The 23,585-nt window shown below is 40.9% G+C and overlaps 1 protein-coding gene across 2 annotated transcripts in view; it reads left to right on the top strand.

Moving 5' to 3' along the window:
- The window catches only part of CEP112 (centrosomal protein 112), a 143,703-nt gene that overhangs the window by 27,367 nt on the left and 92,751 nt on the right, over positions 1-23,585 (top strand). For both annotated transcript variants that reach the window (XM_082066904.1, XM_082066905.1), the window contains exons 9-17: positions 1,801-1,887; positions 3,760-3,859; positions 4,460-4,578; positions 6,210-6,353; positions 8,791-8,945; positions 9,264-9,393; positions 9,519-9,611; positions 10,221-10,280; positions 13,365-13,444. In XM_082066904.1, coding sequence (XP_081923030.1) covers positions 1,801-1,887; positions 3,760-3,859; positions 4,460-4,578; positions 6,210-6,353; positions 8,791-8,945; positions 9,264-9,393; positions 9,519-9,611; positions 10,221-10,280; positions 13,365-13,444 — 968 coding nt within the window. The remainder of the gene's footprint in view (positions 1-1,800; positions 1,888-3,759; positions 3,860-4,459; positions 4,579-6,209; positions 6,354-8,790; positions 8,946-9,263; positions 9,394-9,518; positions 9,612-10,220; positions 10,281-13,364; positions 13,445-23,585) is intronic.

Below are 23,585 nucleotides of genomic sequence, written 5' to 3'. Positions count from 1 at the left end.
CCCCCCTGGGTAATATGCATAAGACTATATGTGTCTTTAGCCTGGGGAGATCTGCAGCCTCTTTCCATGTGGTGTAACGAGCAGGCCTGTGCTTTGGGGATCAGTGGGTGCAGAGTCTGGAAATCAAAAGAATTTGCTGCTCTTGCTTCTCTGTTTTAAGTTCTTAAGGAGCTTTCTGTATTTAATGAAAAATGTAATGAAATATAACAAGGGAAAGTGTAGAGTCTTGTATCTGGGCAGGAACAACCCCAGGTTCCAGTCTAAGTTGTGGAATGACCTATTAGAGAGCAGCGTAGGGGAAAGGGACCTGGGGGTCCTGGGGACAGCAGGGTGACCACGAGCCAGCACTGGGCCCTTGTGGCCAGGAAGCCAATGGGACCTGGGGTGGGTTAGAAGGGGGTGGTCAGTAGGTCAGAGAGGTTCTCCTGCCCCTCTGCTCTGCCCTGGGGAGACCACACCTGGAATCTTGTGTCCAGTTGTGGCCCCTCAGTTCCAGCAGGACAGGGAACTGCTGGAGAGAGTCCAGCGCAGCCACCAAGATGCTGCAGGGGTGGAGCATCTCCCGTGTGAGGAAAGGCTGAGGGAGCTGGGGCTCTGGAGCTGGAGAAGAGGAGACTGAGGGGTGACCTCATTAATGTTTACAGATAGATAAAGGGGGAGTGTCAGGAGGATGGAGCCAGGCTCTTCTCGGTGACAACCTATGGTAGGACAAGGGGTAATGGGTTCAAACTGGAACATAGGAGGTTCCACTTAAATATGAGAAGAAACTTGTTCCTGGTGAGGGTGGCAGAGCCTGGCCCAGGCTGCCCAGGGGGGTTGTGGAGTCTCCTTCTCTGCAGACATTCCAACCCGCCTGGACACCTTCCTGTGTAACCTCATCTGGGTGTTTTTCTGGTGGCGAGAGGGCACGTGAAGGTGTTTGCTGGGGAGATGTTGGTTCTCACACGCCAAGGACTTTGGTCTCTCCTCAAGCCAGCGGGGTCATTGGGGTCTGTCACTCCGAAGAAATTTTTCTGCCCACTTTGCTTTCTGAACAGGAGAAATGACTGAATGTGGGAGTGGAATCCACTTAATCTGAATTCAAGGTGTCACTTTGACTTCTTAGAAAACTCGGAGAAGCACTAAATACCCGTCATATTTGGAGCGTCCTCAATGACACAAGATGCAAGAGATTAAAAATACTTTCTAAAGATGAAAACGTTGACTATAAGAAGCAGCAACGTGTTATTGTCAGGGGGGTTCAAGTGCGCTATTGTGAACAAACACAAGCAGGAAATGTATTTCAGCAATCGAATTCAGCAGCGATGGCCTTAATCCCGATATAAGTAACGTGTAAAAGGAAATGTGCTTATGTTGTGAAAGCTCTGAATAACAGAAAACAAAAATAAAAGTGCATCCGGGCTGAAGGACGTTCTTTGTATAAATGTAACACCTGCCTGGGTGATAAAAGCAAGTTTACCATACTTGGTATATTAACAGAGGTCTTAAAAGTTTCATTCTTAAGTGTTTGTTTAAATAAGGGATGATGGCTTTTTCTGGGTCGTAGCAGTTGGTTTTGTTGCCAACTAAAACATCTTACACGTTGATTTGCTAAATAAATATCTTAGGTTAAGATCTTTTTATCAATTTTATCAAATAAATATGAAAATACTGAGAAACTGAATATACGTTTTTCATAGCCATGATTTGTTGGTGACTTCTGCTTGTCTTCTCAAAGAGAGAAATGTATAGTTTAAAAGTTACGCAATGGTCCTTATCCTTTATTTTAGTTTATATATGTGTTCAATTCTGGTTTTAAAGCTGGACATGAAAATGAAAATAGTAGAAGGCAAATTTCATGAAGAAAAGCTGAAGTTGCAGCAGAAGCACGATGCCGATGTTCAGAAGGTAAGAAGCGCTTGTTTTTTCCAATGATGGTATGTAGAACAAAATAATGGTCTGATTGCAGTAAATGATTTGCAGTTGTGCTTTGACTTCTTCACAAAGTAAGATTGTAGGTAACAGTTTGTATAAGCTGATGGGAATGCAGAGTGTTCTGTAACATAAACTTAGGAAGGGAAAAACGCTTGCAGAAAGCAGATGAAAACACAAGGCGATTTGTTTGTTTGAACAAGACACAACCAGCCGAACAGCTTCTCTGGATTCATATGCTGATGAACTCATAAACTCAGGACTTTTCTCCTAAAGAGAAAGCACTTGTGTTATAGCAAAATATGAACAAAAATTTCAATTTTTATGGACAAAATGCAAAAAATAAAGTAGGAAAATCTGCAAGTCTCCCACATATGTTCCTACTAATACAGCCATAATGCTTGTTCTCGTGTCTCCGTTTCAACACTGTATCTTAAAGCAAAGGCTGGTCAATAAACAGTTTGTTATTGATGTTATTGCGTTGTTAAAGCTCTATGTGGCTTTTAGTTCTTCCCAGCAATAAAGCAACACCAGATACACTTCCCTTGGGTTAAGTTGGATTTGTCTTTTATTGTGTTGCATAACAGCGCTTTTGGAAAGATTACCGAAAGCCTATCAAAGACCATACTGTTACTTTTAATACTGTCTTTGAAACACATGGGGTCAAATTCAACAAGGTACTGAGTGCTTTCCAGGCCCTGGGGTCCCAGGAACATGACGGGAGTTAAATGCTCAGTGTCAGGATCACGATGACTTATCCTGCTTTAAGCCTGGCCTGACTCAGTACCTCAGTTTTGTTTCTTAAGACTGAGTCAGAGGCTTGGAGGAAATGAGTTGACACAACATGATGCCACATCAAAGGCTCTGAAAGGATGTGAATATTTGGTCAGGTGCATATTTGGCTCATCTGTTCCCAAAGTCTGTGAGCACAAGTAGCTGGCGAAGCGGAGAGTCGAAAGGAAACAGCTTTGTGAGAATAAGAAATAGTTGAAATGCTTTCTCATCCCTCGAGTTGTCATCCTTTTTCTAATTCATGTTAGGATTCCGTCTTTTGAAGTTGTTTAATAACGCTGGATGTTTTGGAAGAGGTTAAACAGTGTTGTATTAATCTTTAAAAGCACAAAACATTTAATGCAGATGGACTAATATTGTTTTAAGATGAAAGCTTCTGTTTGATGAGAGATTTGGGGCACGGTTATAAAATATCTATAACTTTAATGATTGTCTTAAACACAAGTTTTAAATTAAAATACTATCTCAAAGGGCACAAATATTGGAGCATTTTTTTCCCCAAAACCAGCATGTACAGAAATGTGAACGCAGTTCCACATCGTGTACTTGCTCTATTGCAACCCATCGTTTCCTGGAATACAAGCAAAGAGTTGCAATTGGCGAAGTGCAAAAGAATGTAATGAAATTCACCAATTACTTAAGTATTTCTTAAACCTGCTGAGAATTGTAGACACCTCTAAATATTATTAGGCAACATAAGTATGAAAAGGGAAACAAATCCTTTCTGTTTGCAGTAGTAGCACCATGAGACTTCCCAGCTCAACAAAAGCAACATTGGATTTGCCCAAGTTTAAAGGAAAACAAAAAGACCCCTCCCCCAAAAAACCCACCGTAAAACTCCTTTTTAACCGACTCTGCTACCTACATTTATCTAAATCCATCCGTTGTTTATGACTTGATGGTCGTAACTGTGAAAATGACTTAGATTTAATCCCTTGGTCCTGCACTTGTTGAAGGCAGCTCCTTCGACAGAGACCACTGCGTATTATTTTGTGCACCGGTTATGGTTTTGTGGGGTTATTTATCTTATTAAGGCACTGTGATTTTTCCCTACAGATCTTGGATAGAAAGAATGATGAAATAGAGGTGATGAAGTCACTCTACAAAAACAAACAGAACGAAGCTGAGGAGACCATTAGAAAACTGGAGAAAAAAGGTGATTTATTGTTTTTAGTTTCACCGTTGTTTCCTGTGTGGTGGTACTGTAACTGCATCCTCGCCCTGGTGATGCCCTCAGGTGGCCCTTCCAGGTGCAGGTGTCCCTTTGCTCTTCATTTGCAGCTCTTGACCTGCTTTTTTCCTTTAGTTTTTTGGAGCCTTGTCCAGTAGTCTTTGCTGTACAGTTTCCAAAGTTAATTTCCTTGCATATCTTGGGCATTCAGCCTTCACGAGAACCTTTTCTCCTAAGGGTCGACATAAAATCAGGTTAAAAATGCCTTTTTTCACAGAATCACAGAAGCAACTGGGTTGGAAAAGACCTCAGAGATCATCGAGTCCAACCCTTGGTCCAACTCTAGTCCATTTTCCTTAGGTTCTACAGAATTTTGATGATTGCATTATATATTTACTGCTTGAGTAAGGAAAGCTCACTATTTTGTAAACAGAGAGAACACCTTGTAATGTTTTAGTGACACAGAATCTAAGCACATACATGAAGCATTTTGAAGACTGCTGTAGTCTGATGGCGTCTGTTGCCAGCGCTGGAAACTCCCAAGGTATCTCTTGAATGGTTGTTTGTTTTTCCCATTTTTGACAGTTCAGACCCTTGTTCGTGAGTCACAAGTCATCAGAGAAGCGAAAGAGAAGCAGATTGTGGAGTTAAAGAAGATGTGTGAGCAGAGCAATGATTCTCTGAACAACGAGTGGGAGAAAAGGGTAATGACTAATGCTTGCTTTGAAAGACTCCCGCGGTCTGGGAAAATACATTTTGTCACTTAAAGAAAAAAGAAATATAAGGAATATGTTGCTTTTAGTGATATTTTCTTATGCTGATTTTATTTTTCTGTGGAGTAGTTTCGCAAGACTCTTTGCTGGTGCTTTTCGGCCCCAACCACCAGCTGCTTCCCCTGATCCAGGCTCCAGTCTAAGTTGGGGAATGACCTATTAGAGAGCAGCGTAGGGGAAAGGGACCTGGGGGTCGTGGGGACAGCAGGGTGACCATGAGCCAGCACTGGGCCCTTGTGGCCAGGAAGCCAATGGGACCTGGGGTGGGTTAGAAGGGGGTGGTCAGTAGGTCAGAGAGGTTCTCCTGCCCCTCTGCTCTGCCCTGGGGAGACCACACCTGGAATCTTGTGTCCAGTTGTAGCCCCTCAGTTCCAGCAGGACAGGGAACTGCTGCAGAGAGTCCAGCGCAGGGCAACGAAGATGCTGAAGGGAGTGGAGCATCTCCCGTGTGAGGAAAGGCTGAGGGAGCTGGGGCTCTGGAGCTGGACAAGAGGAGACCAAGGGGTGACCTCATTAACATTTACAGATATCTAAAAGGTGAGTGTCAGAGGATGGAGCCAGGATCTTCTCAGTGACAACCAGTGATAGGACAAGGGGTAATGGGTTCAAACTGGAACACAGGAGGTTCCACTTAAATTTGAGAAGAAACTCCTTCCCGGTGAGGGTGGCAGAGCCTGGCCCAGGCTGCCCAGGGGGGTTGTGGAGTCTCCTTCTCTGCAGACATTCCAACCCGCCTGGACACCTTCCTGTGTCACCTCATCTGGGTGTTCCTGCTCCATGGGGGGATTGCACTGGATGAGCTTTCCAGGTCCCTTCCAACCCCTGACATTCTGGGATTCTGTGATCCGGGTTCCTCTGCCCCATGACAAGTCTCAGGATGTATCAAGGAAATGTTGATTTCTGGTTGACCTGACATGGAATTTTAATCTTGGTAAACCTGCTGCTACCTGCTGCCAAGGTGATTCCTTTGAACTACTGTTTGTTGCATTGGGTCATGAATTCTTCAATGTATTTTTATTTATTCTGAGGTTGAAGAGAGCAGCAAAGCTGCATGTTTATTGCAAGAGAGCTTCACCTTTGTGCAGATTATTGTCAGTGTTTGTCTTGCTTTACCTTTCTTGGGAAAAGGAGGGTCACAAAAAGGGCAGAACCACCTCCCTTTGTAGGTGAAGCATGCTGTTAATTTTTTTGCAGCCCTGCATCTGTAAGTCATGTTGGTTTTAATTCTTGTCCTGTAAGAGATAAATTGTAAATCTTGTCCTTTTTGCTTAAGACCTTAAGTGTTAGGTGGGTTATTTTGTTATAGAGAAGCATTATCTTCAGCCCAAAGTCATCTCACTTCTTGTGGTTATCGAGCAAGTGCTGTTCCTACAGCTGTAATTGTCGCCAGTGATGCCAATGTACAAACAAGAAGGCAAATTAAAATGCTAATATTTATTTTAACTTAATGACGTTAAGTGAAATTGGAGTGTGCTTGTTACTCTGTTTATATACTATAATAATATAAAACTCATGCTGGTTTTATATGCCATTTATGAGTTGGCGATCTCTCTGCGGTGCAGCTCCACAACGCGGTGGCGGAGATGGAGAAGGAGAAGTTCACCATTCGGAAGAAGCACACGGAGGACATGCAGGAGCTGCTCGAGGACACCAACGCGCGGCTCAGCAAGATGGAGGAGGATTATTTGGAACAGATCAAGTCAACCGTGAGTGTTTGCTGTAAATACGCCACGAAAGCACGTGTCTCTTGCAGCGTTCAAATTTCACGTGTGAAATGAATGTAAATGTTGTTGAGCGGAGGAATATTTCTAACGGTGCAATGTAGTCGTTTTGTCTTGGGAGAGAACAAGAGTCCTGCAGCCAGTCCAACCAAGGGTTCTTCCCCCTGGGTAAAATCCATGGAAATACAGCCCTTCGATGAATAGATGTTTGTATGGAAGGAATATTTTTAGCATTTCTCACTGGTTTTGATTCAAATTAGAGGAACTTTTGTCTCTGTGGTTTTGTAGACTATAAAAAAGGATTTCTATACCACATCTATTTTCATGGATACATGTGGCTTCTTACCCGCCCCCTCTTTGAACGATCAAATACTTCTGTTAGATTAAAAATCTAATAAAAAGGATATTTAAAATAATTATTGTATTATTCTAACTGATTTCATTGCTTTCCTAGAATAACTAGAAACATGTAAGCAAGTGTAATCTGGATTTTGTGCCTGCTATATAACTAATACAAAAAGCAAAAAATCCCCCAACAAATATCCCCAAGAAAGCATCCCGTACCTTTTATCAGAGTGAGGCATGAAGAAAATTAAATTAGTGAAAAGACAATGTCAAACAAAATTTATTCCTTTATTAATGAATGTTGAATTTAAACATTGGCATTCAGATCATGTCATAGGTAACAGTAAATACAGAGAAAAATGGACACAGTCTGTCAGCAGGATTGAATTTAAGAACCATCAAAAGTAGACAGATCTTGCTGAGCAGCTTCTGATTTAATAATTAAACAAGGTAGAGTTCAAGGCAGGGCTTAAGATGAAAGACCAGGCTGTCACTGGAAATTAGTTTTCTTTTTTCCTCGCTCTTTCTTTCTCTCTCTCGATTTCTTTTTTCTGGTCGCTGTTTCAGAGTTTCCTTGTTCAGAGTTTCTGGTTGTCAAGGATGCCATTGCTGTTAGCGAGTGGAACGGGCTGAGCCGCCTCACTGCTATGGCAGAGCGGAGAGGGCGCGTTCTGTGCATCCAGCGAGTGTCAGCTCCCGAGGGGCAGAATTATAACATTTGGCGATATGTTAAGTACGAATTTTATGTTTTGAGGTTCCTGCATTGCTCCAGGCTTCATTAACAATTCTCTGACAGTTGGGGCACTGACTCGAGATGGCAGATGTTTGGTTTTAATTTTACTTTAACAGAGAGTGAAAACACTGTTCCACTTCCCTCATCTTCAGGCCTGTGTTAATATAAAAATACCTCTGACCTGTTCATCCTGGAAGATCAGCTGTGCCTTATTTTCTGACTCCAGCCTCCTGAGTTGTTCTTCTCTCATTTCTGTCCATATTAACATGAATTTAGGGAGGAAAGGGACATGGCACAGTGGTCTCTTGCTACCTGCCTGTTGGAGGCCTGGATTAGGGAAGAGTGTAACCCCAGAGTCCTCGTATGGATTTCCCGTGTTCCTGTGCACACTTTCCTTCTCTGTATCCTGTATCCCTCCACTTGCCAGGAATAAAACAGAGGTGATACACTTACCTTGCAAGACTACTGGCAAATCATTTAGTTAATATTCGGTAATGAATTTGAAACCCAACTAGATAGCAGTGCCCGCATGGTTAACGTAGCATTTGTATTATAACGTTCTTGCATCCTCCAAATCCACAGCAGATGTTACTGTATCTTATTGTTTACATCCTTGAATATGGTTTTGCCAAAGTGTGCACCTAAAAGGCAGTTGTTTAAAATCTATAATTCTTTAGCAATTGAAGTGCATTGCTCCTTGTTTTAGATTAAAATTTTAAAATTTATATATATATATATATATATATATATATATATTTATGTCTATAAACATAGGATGGCCATAAAAGTGCTCAGAAGAATATTTTAGCATGAAAGAGCTCCAGATTTCACTGGGTGCTATACAGTTTAATACATTTTCTAGCCGACTTTTATAGCTGCTCATCAATCTAATGATCAGTAAAATCTTTTAGTATATTTAGTTTTTTTCCTCAAATGCTTTCCTGGATGTAGGTTGTACATATTGCTAGTGATAGCACACTTTTTGATTAATGGAAGGTCTAACAATGCTCAATATGTATAATCATCCATTACAGTTTTCCATAGAAACATCTGTTGCCTCTCCCGTTTTAAAAGATTTGTAGTTTAGAAATCAGTTGCACACGCTGTTTTGCTTAGGGGAGAACACGTGTTGCTTTAGGGGGGGAATAGACATCCATATTTTGAAGATTTATTTATTTTTATGTACAACATAGAATTCACTGTCATGATTGATGACAGCTTTGCTATTGTAGCTCTTGTGTCTCTGGACCACCAAAGAACCTTGTTGCTCCAGGCTACTGAATAACAACAGGGGGATACCCTCATTTCTTCTGGTGTTTTCTCAACAATGACTTATTCTTTCAGAACCAGACGGTCAAGAAACTGGAGGCTCGTGTCCAGCAGTTGACAGTTGAGGCTGAAAATAGTAATTTACAGCGTCAAAAATTATCCCAGGAAAAGACCGATGCAGAGCAACGTTACCAGGCGGTTTCCTCTGAACTTCAGGAAGTGAAAGCAAGGTAATTAAACAGAACTTGCTGTTTTTCACGTTGAACAATATGGAATTACAGGAAGCAAGTAATTTTTATTTCAAGAGCTCAGTGATGGTAACTGGCAGTAGAAAATTGTCGTTCAAATGTATTAATTGATGTAGAACTCATTTTGGAACTGACCATCGTAAGAAGTCCGTTATCGTTCTTTTATTCAGAAGCATTTCCTTCTGTTACCGTGGGCACATGGTACGGGTGGACTTGCAGACTCTGTAGAATTGATACCGAGCACATAAAATACCAAAATATGAAAGTGATTTCCATATTCTGTTTGCTTGCTGCTTGTAGGCTCTGCTCGCTTCAGAAGGACAAGGACCACATTGTAAAGGAATACGAGGAGACCATTCAACAACTACAAAGTAAATACGATGTTGATATCAGTTTTGCAAAGCAGGAACATGCTCTGTCTGCAGCTAAGGTATGCTTCCATGTAGAATAGCCAAAACTCATGTATCCAGACTTGTAAACTCAAACAATGGAAATTTCCAATTTCCAGGCACCTTTGAGAAATAAATGTAATCCTTTTTCCGTTAATCCCTACAGGCATCTGATGCGATTGAAGAATTACAGCACAGTGTGTCTCTGTTAAAACAACAGTTGCAAGATTCAGACCATCAGAGGCAGCAACAGCTGAGGGTGAGCCCTGAATTTCTTACTCAAGAATGACCAGCCCTTCTTACTTTTTCCACTGATTTGAGTGTTTAGATAGTCGTATTAAATATACTTATATATAACGTGCATCTTTGTACTGTATTCATAGAAATATATAAAGCGTCACCTTAAGATTTAACAACTTCAAAATGGTTTTTATTTTTTTACTGTTTAACAGTTCAGTTCAATATTCTATCTTCCTATAGGCATTTAAATTAATCCTTCTGTCTCAGGATAATGAGTTCCACATCTGTGTCATGTATCAATCCTGTTTGAGTCTTGGCATCTACTTTTCCTCCCGTGTCTTTCATTTCCCAGTTGATGTAGTACAGAACGGCATTTTAATAGCTCACGAGAACAAGTTGCTGTTTCTCTTTAGAAAACATGAATCATGACTTCAGAGATTGTTTTGTTATGGGTGGATATTTTTGCTGTCGGTTGAATTTTTGGTGTATGTCAAGAGAATTTTTCAATGATGATATAAGGTGGACTTTTAATTTTAATGGGCAGTTTTATAGAATGGAAAATGTGCTGCTTTGAAATGAAAGAAAAATGTGATTTGTTTCTTTAGAATAAGTATCTCTTCCTTTGCAGGATCAAGAACACAAGCTTCAACAGAACAAACTTCACTTGGAGCGTGCGTATGAAAAACAGGTAATGTTTTCAGGAAAATATACCGTCTTTGCACATTTCCACTTTTGTTGTAGACAGAAGCCAAAGGTTTAAATTCTGAAATTCCCAAAGTAGTACACTTTGGAATCTAAGCATTTCACATGGGTTGGAAAAATAATTGGACCAATTCATAAGGATCTTAAGCCTAGTGATGTTGCCTGTCATTCTTGGAACCTTGTTCTGGAACTGAGGGGCCACAACTGGACACAAGATTCCAGGTGTGGTCTCCCCAGGGCAGAGCAGAGGGGCAGGAGAACCTCTCTGACCTACTGACCACCCCCTTCTAACCCACCCCAGGTCCCATTGGCTTCCTGGCCACAAGGGCCCAGTGCTGGCTCATGGTCACCCTGCTGTCCCCAGGACCCCCAGGTCCCTTTCCCCTACGCTGCTCTCTAATAGGTCATTCCCCAACTTAGACTGGAACCTGGGGTTGTTCCTGCCCAGATTCAAGACTCTACACTTGCCCTTGTTCTATTTCATTAAATTTTCTCTGCCCAGCTCTCCAGCCTGTCCAGGTCTCTGGATGGCAGCACAGCCTCTGGCGTGTCAGCCACTCCTCCCAACTTGGTGTCACCAGCAAACCTGCTGACAGTCACTCTGTTCCCTCGTCCAAATCATTGATGAATATATTGAATAATACCGGCCCCAGTACTGACCCCAAGGCACTGCACTAGATACAGGCCTCAACTGGACTCTGCCCCATTGACCACGACTCTCTTGTCAACATGCATTGTTTTTACATCAGAAGCTTAAATTAAAGAATGTGTGTTTCATCAAAACCACTTCATCTTAAAGCACTTTGTAAATACTGTCTGTTCTTTTAGACTTTAAACATCAATAGGCTTTAAATTAAACTTCAGTTTTAGTGATGTTATGTGTTCAGCTCATGCAGTGCTTAGTAAGAGGATGTGTTCGATGGCTATTTAATTGAAAGGATGTGTTATTCAAACATGTCATTTCCAAATGTGGCAAATTTATAACATAAAATAATGGGTTGTGATCATAGCTACTTGTCACTTGGTAATTGTGTTTGCAACGTCAATCGTAGTGAGTTTTTGGTTTGAGTTAGTGCCTTCTGCTGAATTGCATTCAAACCCTTTCTCATTCCAAGAGATGTTTTGGTCTAATCTTAGCCTACGTTTGTCTTTTTAGACAAATTATGGTTTCTGCTGATGTTGGCCTCAATAAAAGTATAGGACTGGAATAACATTGCAGGTCAAAATAGAAATATATTAGCATAATTTGGCTATCTTCTGGCTGCTGAAATATAGTGGCCAGTGGTTTATTGTAATACATCACTTCCTCTGCAGACAAATAGGGATTAAATGTGGCTGGTAATATTTCCGAATGCCATTAAACGCTGTTAAACTTTGTGATTCTGGACAAAAGGTGGATGTATCTGTATGACCTGTCTGTGCTGGCGCTGGCCTGTGTGGATCCTGAGCGAGGCGGGAGGATCGTTTGGGGGGATCCTCTTGAGTTCAGCGTCTGCGCACGTCGGGAGTCAGTGCAGATATTGAAGTTGTAACCTGGTGTCAGGAAATGAGAAAGTAGCCCCTTTATTTTTAATAGGTAACTTCATAGCAGTTCGCCTGGTCATAAGTTTTGATGTAACTGTGTTTTCAAAATAATCTGAGATAGGAGGAGAAAAAAAATCCATGTGAACAACCTGTGGATATAAATCCATAAAATAGTGTAGATTGACCCATAAAGTACTAAACCAAGCTTGCTTTCAAGTAAAGGAATCATGGAGTCTCTGGTGCAATCTATTCACTTAAGAACCTACCCATTATCTAATAATCTTTATTAGCCTACAGTGGCTATTGCCTACTAGGATATTTAAACATCAAACAAAGAATAGGTAGTAACCCTAAATGTCACTGTTTGATTAAATGTGCTTATCTGCTGAATCAGGAACCGGTTGGGCTAAATGGTTTTACAAGCAAAGGAAACACCTGCTTTTTATAAATAATCGACCGCTTGTTTTCCAAACATTCAACTAAGCGTAAGAACAGTGACAGATTATTCCTGAGAGCCATTCTCGAACCAGCTGTTCAATAGATATAATTTTACGGGGTTGGGCAATACCTTGGGTAGGAGCCCTTTGGTTTGGAGGCTCTTTCAAAGCAGCCAGGTGTTCAGACTTCCATGGAAAAAACACCTACATGGACCTGTTTACATCAAGAATCTCTAAATTTGTCTTTTAATTGGATTGTACTCTTATGCTTCTGACTATACACTTATTAAAAGATGTTCTTCTTCATTATAGTGAATTAAGAGCATGTATTATTGGAAATTATTGTAGGTGGATAAAGGATTTTCCATGCTCCCCATCCGATAAGGAAAATCATGGTTAGTAGGTGACATCGTCACATTGTGACCCCTTTTTGGAGGTGTCTGTGTTTTGGGTTGGGTAGTTGAACACATACATGAGTGCCACAACCCCCCCATTTCCAAATGGGGTTCCTAGTGCCTGGATGCAAAATGGGAAAACAGAAGGTTTTCTATAGTGATTCAAACACTCTGGTTTGATTTCACTGGCTCAGGAATTCATTAGTACCAAACCGCTTTTCCTCAAAGTTTTACTTTTCCTATGAATACCCTCAGCTAGTTAATATTTGAGCATGTATTATCGTAAAGTAACGTTATTTCCTGTCTTTCAGTATTTTATTGCTGCGAGAATTGATAACAAGTAGTTAATTTTGAGTATTCACAAATTGCTAAGTGGAGAATACACCATAGAGAATCCATGTCATTATTTTAGGCAGATTTCTAGACGCTTTCCTGGATTTAGCTAAAGAGAATCTAGTTCCTTTTTATGTAATTACTGATATTTCTTTATTCTAGAGAATAATATTCTTTTTGAGAAGAAAAATGGCTCTGTTGGCTATATTCTCATACTTCAAATCTATTAATCCTTATTCTTACATTTTATGTAATTTTAGAAATATAGATGGTTGCCTATGTCACTGCAAAAGAAATAGCTTTTATAATTTAAAAGAGCATTTGTTTTTAATCAGACTTTCTTGTAGCTAAAATATGGTCTTTTTTTCCTTCAAATGGTAGATTCAAGACATCCGGAATGATCTTGATAAAGAAAGAGGGGACGCTCTAAAGAAAGTTCGCAAACTGGAAGAAACTTTGAAGTAAGTGAATAGGGGATAATTGTTGCACCATCCCCATTTATTTAGTCAGATTTCTTAAATAAACTTGTGCTTTGGCTTATCTAACTGCCTGCCTACTCGGTTAAATGTTATAGTGTATCTTCTATAGGCTGATGGGGCGTTGCAAATATACTTTTATTCAATAAAAGTCACAGAGCTGAAGTCTGTATTGCTTTATTTCCATAATATCTTAGGTATTTGGCATAAAGACTATCTTAAATCACTACAGACGTTAATAAAAACCTCTAGCTTTTAATCTTTACATTCTTTACACTGGCTATTATTTATAATTTTAGGGAGATTGGATTGTTATCAACTAAACTGAGTCTTTTAGTATTCTAACATCTGATTCATTGATAGTGTAGCTGCATTTAATTATCTTCCACAGCTTTCAAATAACATCAGTCTGCACTTATGTTAATAAAATAAGTCTGAGCAGCCAGTGGCCTGTCAAGTCAGAATGTATTCCCCGTGTCTTGGTGCAGAACAGATCGGTGATGCTCCAGTTTGGGCAAGTGGGTGAATGTGCCGGGGCTTTGGGACTTGGTTTATGGTGAGCAGTACTGTGCTGAGGAGCTCCTCGTTTATTTCACATATTCCCTCGCTGTAATTAAGCTTAGGTTGTGGGTTTGGGTTAGAGGAAGGGTTTGATAGGCTGGACTTTGAAGAGCCCAGTTTAGTGGTGCATCCTGCAGGGATGAAGATGGTGGGGACAGAGGCCAGTCCCACAGTGCCAACATTTCTGGACAAAATTATAATTTTTGCATATATATGATTATATACAATATGTATGTAAGTAACACAAAACAAGCAGTAATACTTCTGTGTCAGAAATGGGTGACTTCCTCATGACCTTATTTTTCATCGCTGCAAAAATTAGTCTTTTTCTCTTCATACGAATTCACAAAACATAACATCTTGTGTGAAAACGCTTTATTTTGCCGTATTTCTTTGACTTTGCGGAGTCAAATGAATTACAAGCTGAGGCAGGCACAGCAAACCTTTAGAAAACAACCTTCTCTTCCTTGAGAGGGGTGAGAATCTAGTTCACCATCTTCAATAGACGCGATGCCTTGTGGAATTGCGGCTCGGAACACAGGAGGCGCATCAGCGATTTCGCATAAACTGCTTTGATCTGAATGCGCTGTGATTCGGAAATGGCCACAGGATTATATCTTGAGTAGCTGCTAGTCAGCTGCCAACACACAGAAAGGGAAGCAGCAGGCGTTTTTATTATTATTATTATTATTATTGTTATTATTATTATTATTATTATTATTGCAGCAGCGTGACAGCAAACAGCGCTATTGCAGTTTGCAACGTCTCCGCATAGATGCATAATCAAAGTGATTTGAGACATTGGGTGGAACAGTAAAATCCCCATTTCTAAAAGTGTCTTTCACTTCAAATAAATAGTGTCACCAGACTTTTAATACTGAATAGGGTTTGTGTAGTTTGTGGAAGGTTTTTATTCTTCTTCTGAAATTTATGGTAGAAATATCTGTCAAAACCAAATCTTTAGCGAAAGAATTGCTCTAATACTCGTGACTATTGGTGGTGACTTTTAGATATAAGTTTTGTATTTAGTTTAGCAACACATGTCATAGGCACTGCCAAATAGCAAAAGTGACTATAGGAAGGATTTTTCTAGAATGTCATTTAATCTGCATTTGTATAATAACAAAGTATTCTTAAAAAGCTTCTGTGTAATTACTTGAGGGGAAAGGTTGTTCCTCTAATCCCTTTAGTTGGGTCGCATAAAATATGTCATGAGAGTGGGTTGCAAATAAGGCTAAATCTCTGCGGTTCTTATCTCTCTTATTTTATGTGGAGGAATTGGAAATAAAGAGGTGTAGTTACATTAGAATTTGTCACACTACAGACTGAGCTGAATACAACAGAAAAAAATTAAGAATAAAAAAATCTGTATCCATTTGTGGCTGAAGAAATTACATGGAAGAGAAGGAAAAGGTCTGGTTGACTTTCTACAACACTGTTATCCAGAATAGCTCTCAGCATAATCAGTTCCCTTGCTCTGTGAAATTTGGACACCTATTTATTTAAAGCATTCTTTTTTGTGTTTTTTGAGGTGTTTGTCCATCCTGAGATGGAGTTTTCGGACTAAATTATGCACATAAATGAGAGCTGGGGCTGTTACCATCTGCCACCTGCTGGAGGTGCAGAACATCTGGCTGCCGCTGGCTTTTTGGGGTGGCAGTTGTGATGGTTCTCACGTACCGCAAATAATGATGGGATTTGATTTAATGCTTTTTGGTTTGCGTGTCTCATACACAAAATAATACTTTACTATGCCAGTGAAATATGCCTTTCCTGAGTTCTTAATCTTCTATTCTGTAATGTGATTGAAGGAAACATTTTGTTCCAAGTGGCATGAGGAGGAATGAGGTGTTACCTGCGCAGGTGCAGATGTTGTGACTGCAGGGTGAGGTGTCCAGGAGCGCGCGCTGTCTGCACTTCAGCGCCTCGGAACCTTCTCCCTCTCCATCTTTGCCTTGTTTTTTAATATCTGCCCCCAGAGCCAAATCTCAGCACTTTGCAAGTGGTTGATGATACAGAGCAAATGCTTAGCAGCTGGTTTATTGAAAATCACTTAATAAAATTGTTTATTTACATAAGAAACTAGCAACACCTCCTTTCTCCAGCGCTTTGCTCCCCCTCCTCTGAACTTGTTTCCAACTCTCTGGGAAGAAAGAGGGGCTGAACTCGCCAGGACCCAGCAAAGCTGCTCCCATCTATGAGCACACTGGGATTTTTACAACCATTCTGAAGTGCGCACGTATGGTTGTCACAGCGTTTTGTGACTGGGGTTAGATGGCAGACCAAAACTTTCAAAGCCTTTTCAACCAAAGGCATAGTGGTGCATGCAGATGTTCAGTAAAATACAGAAATAAAAGTTATTTACGTTTCATCCTATAGAGCATACATGCATGTATTTTCTCTGGGAGTCCTTGGCATGAGAATCAGGGAATCAGTTGATTTCTCTTTGTGGATGGTGCCATGGAATTCCCTTGCTGTAGAATTAAAATGGCTCTTCAGTATTCCCACTATGATGGTTGTGTCAGTTCTTTATTCCTCCGCAGGTCTTTGTCGAGGATAGTTAATTGATACCAATATATCTTTTGAATTTCTATTTCTGTGTGTGGTACAGTTATTACTACTACAGGCTTTGTCTCAAAGTATCTGGTAAAAATGCATTTGCGTTTACTAAAACAAGTTGGGAAAATGCTGTTTTGGGAAGGAAATAACTTTTTTTTTTTTGGTATAAGTTACTCTTCTTGAAACCTTAGTCGTTTCTTCATTCAAAGGGCTTCTGCTTGTCATCTCCTCATGTGCTTTGCCAGTCACAGAATCCCAGAATGTCAGGGGTTGGAAGGGCCCTGGAAAGCTCATCCAGTGCAATCCCCCCATGGAGCAGGAACACCCAGATGAGGTTACACAGGAAGGTGTCCAGGCGGGTTGGAATGTCTGCACAGAAGGAGACTCCACAACCCCCTGGGCAGCCTGGGCCAGGCTCTGCCACCCTCACCGGGAAGGAGTTTCTTCTCAAATTTAAGTGGAACCTTTTGTGTTCCAGTTTGCACCCATTGCCCCTTGTCCTATCACTGGTTGTCACCGAGAAGAGCCTGGCTCCATCCTCCTGACACTCCCCCTTTATCTATCTGTAAACATGAATGAGTCCCCCCTCAGTCTCCTCTTGTCCAGCTCCAGAGCCCCAGCTCCCTCAGCCTTTCCTCACACGGGAGATGCTCCACTCCCTTCAGCATCTTTGTTGCCTTGATATGCCTTGAGATGGCACCAAGGAGAAGTCGTTCCTTCAGTTTCCCAGGGATGGAGGTGAGGCTGACCAGTCTATAGTTACTCAGGTCCTCGTTCTGAGTCATTTGTTCCCTACCTGACATGGTCAGAAGGCACATGGAGCTTGTCCTGAGGTTTTAAGCTCTGTACCAATACTCGTAGAGCCTTAGGAGAACAGGTTTTACATCAGACTTACTCAAAAGATAGATGGCAGAAGGATATGCAGTAAATAGGCGTGAATATAATTTCATTTTAGTTTGCAGGTTACAGTTGCGTAGTTTTGCGTTTACTGTTACGTTGGATCCCAACATTTTAAAGAAGTTAAATTTGGACTTCCAACACATACAGAAATTATTTTTAAAACCCTGTGAGTTATGGTGGGTTTTGAGAATTTAATTATATCAAACCCTTTCAGAACTTTCTTTTTAAACAGCTGCTTCTTCAGGATACTGTAGGATGGATTGTAGTGGACGCACTGCCCGTAGTGGTCCGTGTCATAGATATCATTGCATGCAGGAGAATATAACCACGTGATAATCATCAATACAGTGACAGATAAATAAATGGAGTGATAGCGTCAACCACAAGTTGATTTTTTGTTCCTTTCTTGCTCCTCTATGTTGAATCCAGATTGAGAGTAATTGCTTGTTGTTGTTAATATTTTTAGGATAATTGCCTAAGTGTAGCTGTTTCCTGAAGTTCATTCCATTTTTCCTTGAAAATGAAGTATTTGTGTGTGGAGGAATTCTTGTAGGAATGGAAAAGCTATTACTATTTAAAGCCGGAAATAATTAAAGAAATATGAGGAGCCATTGTCTTTAATTCCAAATGTTGCAATAAAGAACATTGTTAAGAGTTTATACTCGCGTTCATTGTGTTCATCATTCTCTTTTAATAAAACATTCGGTGTTGTCTCGTTACAACAGTTGCAACAGGATGAAAAAAGCAAACTGATTTAAACCCAGTGGTCACGTTAAGTGGCTGGAGAGTTTGGATAGAATTTTACTTTTTAAAACAGAGCTGTGTGGGTTTTGTGGTGGTTTTTTTGTCTCTAAAACCCGTGGAAAAGCAGCCAGCTGGTCTCCACTTGGTGCTCGCTCTGAGCATCTGAAACCTTTTAGAGCAAAACCAGTCAAAGTTTCCAGCATATTGTAAACATTCCTGTAGCCCTGGCGAACATGCTGACATAACCCTCGCTCTAGGAGGCACCATGTAAAGTATGAACAGAGGACAGAAAAATGCGGTAGCTTTATTTAATAGTCTCACTTAAAGGAAAGAAATAAAGTGTTCTATTAACTATTTACAGCCTTTCATTTTCTTTCGCCGGTTTCTCTGGAGACCTACTGGCGATAATGAAATATGGATTTAAAATGGAGCTTCAGTTGTACAAAAGAAAGTAACAGTTGATTTTAAATCCTTGTCTATGGGAACATTATGTCCCTCAAGATGGTTATAGAGATATCACATGACATCTTTTTAATAATAGCAACGAATAAGATAAGATAGAACTGTATGAAATGAGGAGTGTTGCCTTGCTCAATGAAGAGCGTTGGTGCATCATGCTCTAACACTTACCACTATAAAAATAGTTACCTTAAATATATAGAATGACAGAATGAATACTGTATTCTTATACCTCATTATATAGAGGAGTGATATGGTTTGGTTTTGGACTCTTTACTTACTCAGAACTGGTGTTTGCTGGTGTAGCCATGATTGTCCGAGGTGGAAGAGAAGCAGGATTGGTGGGAAAGTATTTATTGTATTAAGGGCTTTTTGACCCAGGGTTTTTTTATCAGCACCTCTTTGAAATAATAAACCTGGCATGCTTCAAGCTAAGGCAATTAGTTTGATGTTTCATGTAGAATTCTGTATTGGAAAAGATGGAGACAGTCTTAATACTGTTGTTTCATCTTGGTTGTCTTTGATTTGCCAACCAGTGTTGGCTCTTTGCGCTCCTCACACGTCTCGGGCCGGTCGTTGGTGGTGTGAAGTGATTCCTCTGGCCTGGCTCCCCTCTGCTCCACCGTCTCTCCCATGGTTTGTCCTTCAGATGGTTTATTTTATCCGCCCTCCAGCTTTCTGTGCCGCAGCCCCATTCTCTGATCCCTGTCTTTTCCTTCTTCGCACCTCTGCTCTGGGTATCTCATGAATCTATTGATTATCTGTGCTGCTGACTTGCTGGTCCACCTTTTAATTACAGCCTTGTCTCCTTTTATCTGAGCCATTATCTGCCCGGTCTCTCTCGTTCTCCCCTCCATGTTCTCCGTGTTGAGGTTGAGCTGTCGTCTCCGCCCGTAAAAACCAGGACTATTAATTAATCTCTGTTCTAATCCTCCTCTCTTGATAACCGCGTCTCTTCATGCGTGTGCGGTATCTAAATCTTGTGGGCAGTTTCTGCCGTGTCGAGCAAAATTATAACATTTTCCTTTCCAGCGTTTTAAGTCACATCTCATTCATCATTTTGCAGTTGCTGTTTTTATTCTGTTTGCACAGCACCTAGCACAACAGTTCCCTGTCATTATTATAATGAGAAATAGTTATAATTACTATTAATGTGTTTAACCAGTGTCTAGTTAGTTTGTGAGCCATTAATTTTGAATGTAATGCATTATTCTTGTTTCACAGAAGTGTGATACTACACATGCGGAATATTATTTACTCTAAATTCATTAACAGCTCTAAGTAGTGGTTTAGTTTGTTAATGTTATCTCATGATTTATTTAAAACCTAAGTATATAGTTTAAAATAATACAGGACAATTACTGTAAATATCATTCATTGTTATAGCTTTCTTGAAGGAATGCAGACCAGCTTTTTGATGTTAACATCTCAAATTATGCAAACTGTCAACAATTTATAAGTGGATTTGTTCTTTTTCTCATAAAGACAAGCTCATCTTATACTTAAAAATCAGGGAATGAAAGATAGAATTGTTCTCTACTTTATATTTTTGGCTTTGTGTCTTTGAAATCATGAAACAGGTTAGAATGCTTTCTAACAACTTCGAAATATTAAAGTGCCCAGGGACAGGATAGGGATGATGTTTTGAAGGCAATAAATATTTCAGCTTCACATTTCAGTCTTTCTTCTCCGTTCCTTTGATCTGGCTTTGGTTTAGTTATCATTCCGCTTGAATGACTTCACACTGTCTTTCTTCCTCTCCACACCAAAAAGAAGTGTTCTGCACATATTCCATATGTTGTAGCAGAGGCCTCGTTGCTCCTCGTTTGCTGGGAGTCGCTGCCTTGCGCCGAGATGCTCCGACCGCAGCCGAGGTGGGTGCGTTGAGACCCATATGTGCTGTACACAGCAAGCTCTTCCTGCACCACTGCTTCAAAACAGCAGAGCAGAGGACGTAACATCATTTTGTGTGTATTTCAGAGAGTTGGGATTACTACTGAAGCTTTATTCTGTAACAATAAACAAAGTCAGCCACCCCTTCTTTCTACAAATTCATGGTACTTTAGACCTTAATACATTTTTAATGTAGTTGAAATAGTCTGCATTCTAGAAACTAAATTTAAGGGGTTGTCGCGTGGAGTGGTTTTTTAATGGTTATCGCACCCAGCTAAAAAGTGGTGTCGTGAATCTTGCATTTGCTGTAAATGGATAAACCACTGCGTTTGTGTGGGGTCACCGTGGTGTGGAGAGTCAGGAGCAGGATCATGGGGTCACTAATATTTCCATATACAACATCATATATATCTGTCCTTAATCTGGATGGGTACTCGTGTCTGTGGCTTATACACAGAAGATACTAAGGGAGATTTCCTGAATTTTGTTTTTGCATCAGCAGATCATATCTGTTTTCATGGCAGTTATGTTTTTAGCTACTCAGCACACTGCGTATTATGTTGTCTAGTGAGGTGCATTCTCCTTTGGGAACATGTGTTTATATAGGTATTTTTTATATCTAAATAGACTATATAATTGGTGATAACTGATTTTGTTTCAACACAGGTTAGTAAAAGAGTCACTTTTTAATTTTGTTTGTCAACAAGTGAAAAGGAAAGCTGGTTAGAAACAAACACGTGCCAGGTTCAGCTGCCTCCCAGCAAGCGAGTAGTTTGCCGTTTGGTGGGCAGTGAAGCAGTTTTCCCTCAGAAGCATTAATATTTGGGGAGGAGAGGCAGGAACAGGCCAAGTGCAGCAAATCTAAGTAGGCGGGATCAGTGCGTATGTGTAACGTGGGATGATCAGGGTGATGAGCCCGGCGTCCCCAGCAGATCTCAGCGTCTCCAGCGGGGCCGCCGGCTCAGCCATCGCTCTGCTCTCCTGTGCCGCAGCCGTACAGAGCAACGTTCATTTTTATCTACAGGCATAAACCCAGAGCCATACCAACCTGTGGTGGGCAACAGGTGAAGCCTCTTGTGGAGTCCAGCCTAAGGTTCAGAAGCTTAGTGACAGCAAGCATCCTTACCACAGAAACCCCGTCCTCCGCTTTAGTGCTCCGCTAAGCTCAGTGCCAGCGGTACTTGAAAACCTCGCAAAGAATTTGCATAGTCATGAATTAAAGCCTGGTATAATTTCTGTAGGAAAACAGCGGGATTTTCGCAATCCAGTTATTTTTCCTATCACTGAAAACCTCTCTAAACTGCGCCCAGATTTGCTAAAGGGATGTCGACCTGCAGCTCGGGCAGGGACACGTTTTGTACCCGTGGATGCTCACGTGCGCTCTAAAATGGTTTAATTTCTCAAGGAGGCTGCAACAGAGTCAGGTGCATCTCCCGTTCGTGTTTGCTGTTGGTCAGCCCTTGTTTTTATACCAGGGATGGTGAGAACCCCGTGGGGTGACAATGCTGGTTCATACCCCGTCTGTGGGACATCTTCAGTTTATTGAGCCTCCCACGTAAATCACCTTGTGTTTCATTTACTTGCCTTGCAATGCTGTGATGTCTTTCTGTGTTTAGTTGTTACCCCTCGGAAGACATTTTACGAAGCAAGGAAAATATTTCTGATGAAGCATGAAGAGGAAGTATGTAAGATGTTTATATTTGCCATTTATCAGGACACTTCAGAGCGCTGCTTTCTGAAATTGCAATTCTGGACTTCATAGCCAACTTTCACTGAGATGGTTTGTGCTGTCTAAGATTGCTAATTCTGTTGCCTTTATACACTGAAACAAGAGGAATTTGCTGCTTTTTAAATTGGGGCCAAGGAGTAAGTTCACCCTATTTTTATATTCAAGCCAGCTCAGCTTTAGGGGATTTAAGTGATGTAATTGTATTGTATTCGGCCCCACAACTCGTCCAACTGAAAAAAAATAATCTTCAAAGTGAATATTTTAGTGTTTCATGCAAGGCACATTGCTCAGTGTCTTGGGAAAATAAAAAGGAAAGCCTTTCTTGTGTTTGTGAACCGGGGTCCATTGTTGTACATGTTTTCTAAGCTTCTGTACAAATCTTAACTGCATAAAATGTGGGGAGAGCTGGCTCCTGCATCCTGAAAAAATGAAGTTTTATTCCTGGTTATAATGAGATGTTGCATCTATTCATGGGATTAAGTCCTTTACAGAAAGGAAGGTGCATAAAACCAGATTGCTTAAAGTTTACATCGCAACATTTCCAAATAAAAATAGATTATTTGGGAAGAAGATGCATAAATTTGAAGGCTCACTAACAGCACAGGGACTGACATCTTGTCCTTTTACCTTCAGATTTGTTGCACTTCCATCTGACAGGACTGAAAACGTTGTTCCATTCTCTCTTGGCACTTACTACTGGGGATATGTTTGAATGAGCTTTGGGTTCTGATTGTGTTTCCAGTGTGGATTCCCAGTATTGGCTGTATTTTGCGGGTTGGGTGCCTGGAACTGAATTAAGGATCTTTGGGAGGAGGAGTCGAGGTTTTCCCCTCGGTGTTTCTTCCAAGGTGACACAGGGGGATCCCGTCCTCTCCTGCGGGTGTTCAGGGCTCAAAAGACAGTTCAGCCTCTCAAATATTCTTTCCTGTGAAATGCTGGTAGATTTAGTTGTGGGAGAGGGGAACAGCGTTCAGTATCAAATAGCTATTAACTTAAACATTGCTCTATTCAGCAGCTCCCTACTACATGGGCTTCAGGGGGATAGTTGAACCAAACGCCTTTGTGGCTCAAACTGATGCACGTCTAACTCATCGGGCAGTTCATCTCAGTTTTAGCTGGTTCCGTGCTGTAGGAGCTGGTTCCGTGCTGTAGGAGCTGGTTCCATACTGTGGTAGCTGGTGCCATGCTGGCAAGGTGACAGACCAGATGAATTAGCTGGTCTTTTCCATCTCTTACGTGTCAGATTCTTTGTTTTATATGCAAATAATTTCTGTCAAAATG

Source organism: Streptopelia decaocto (assembly GCF_964273445.1).
Source record: "Streptopelia decaocto genome assembly, chromosome: 16".
Taxonomy (NCBI): Eukaryota; Metazoa; Chordata; class Aves; order Columbiformes; family Columbidae; genus Streptopelia; species Streptopelia decaocto.
Note: the sequence above shows the minus strand (reverse complement) of the source record. Positions and strands in the feature narration are given on the sequence as shown.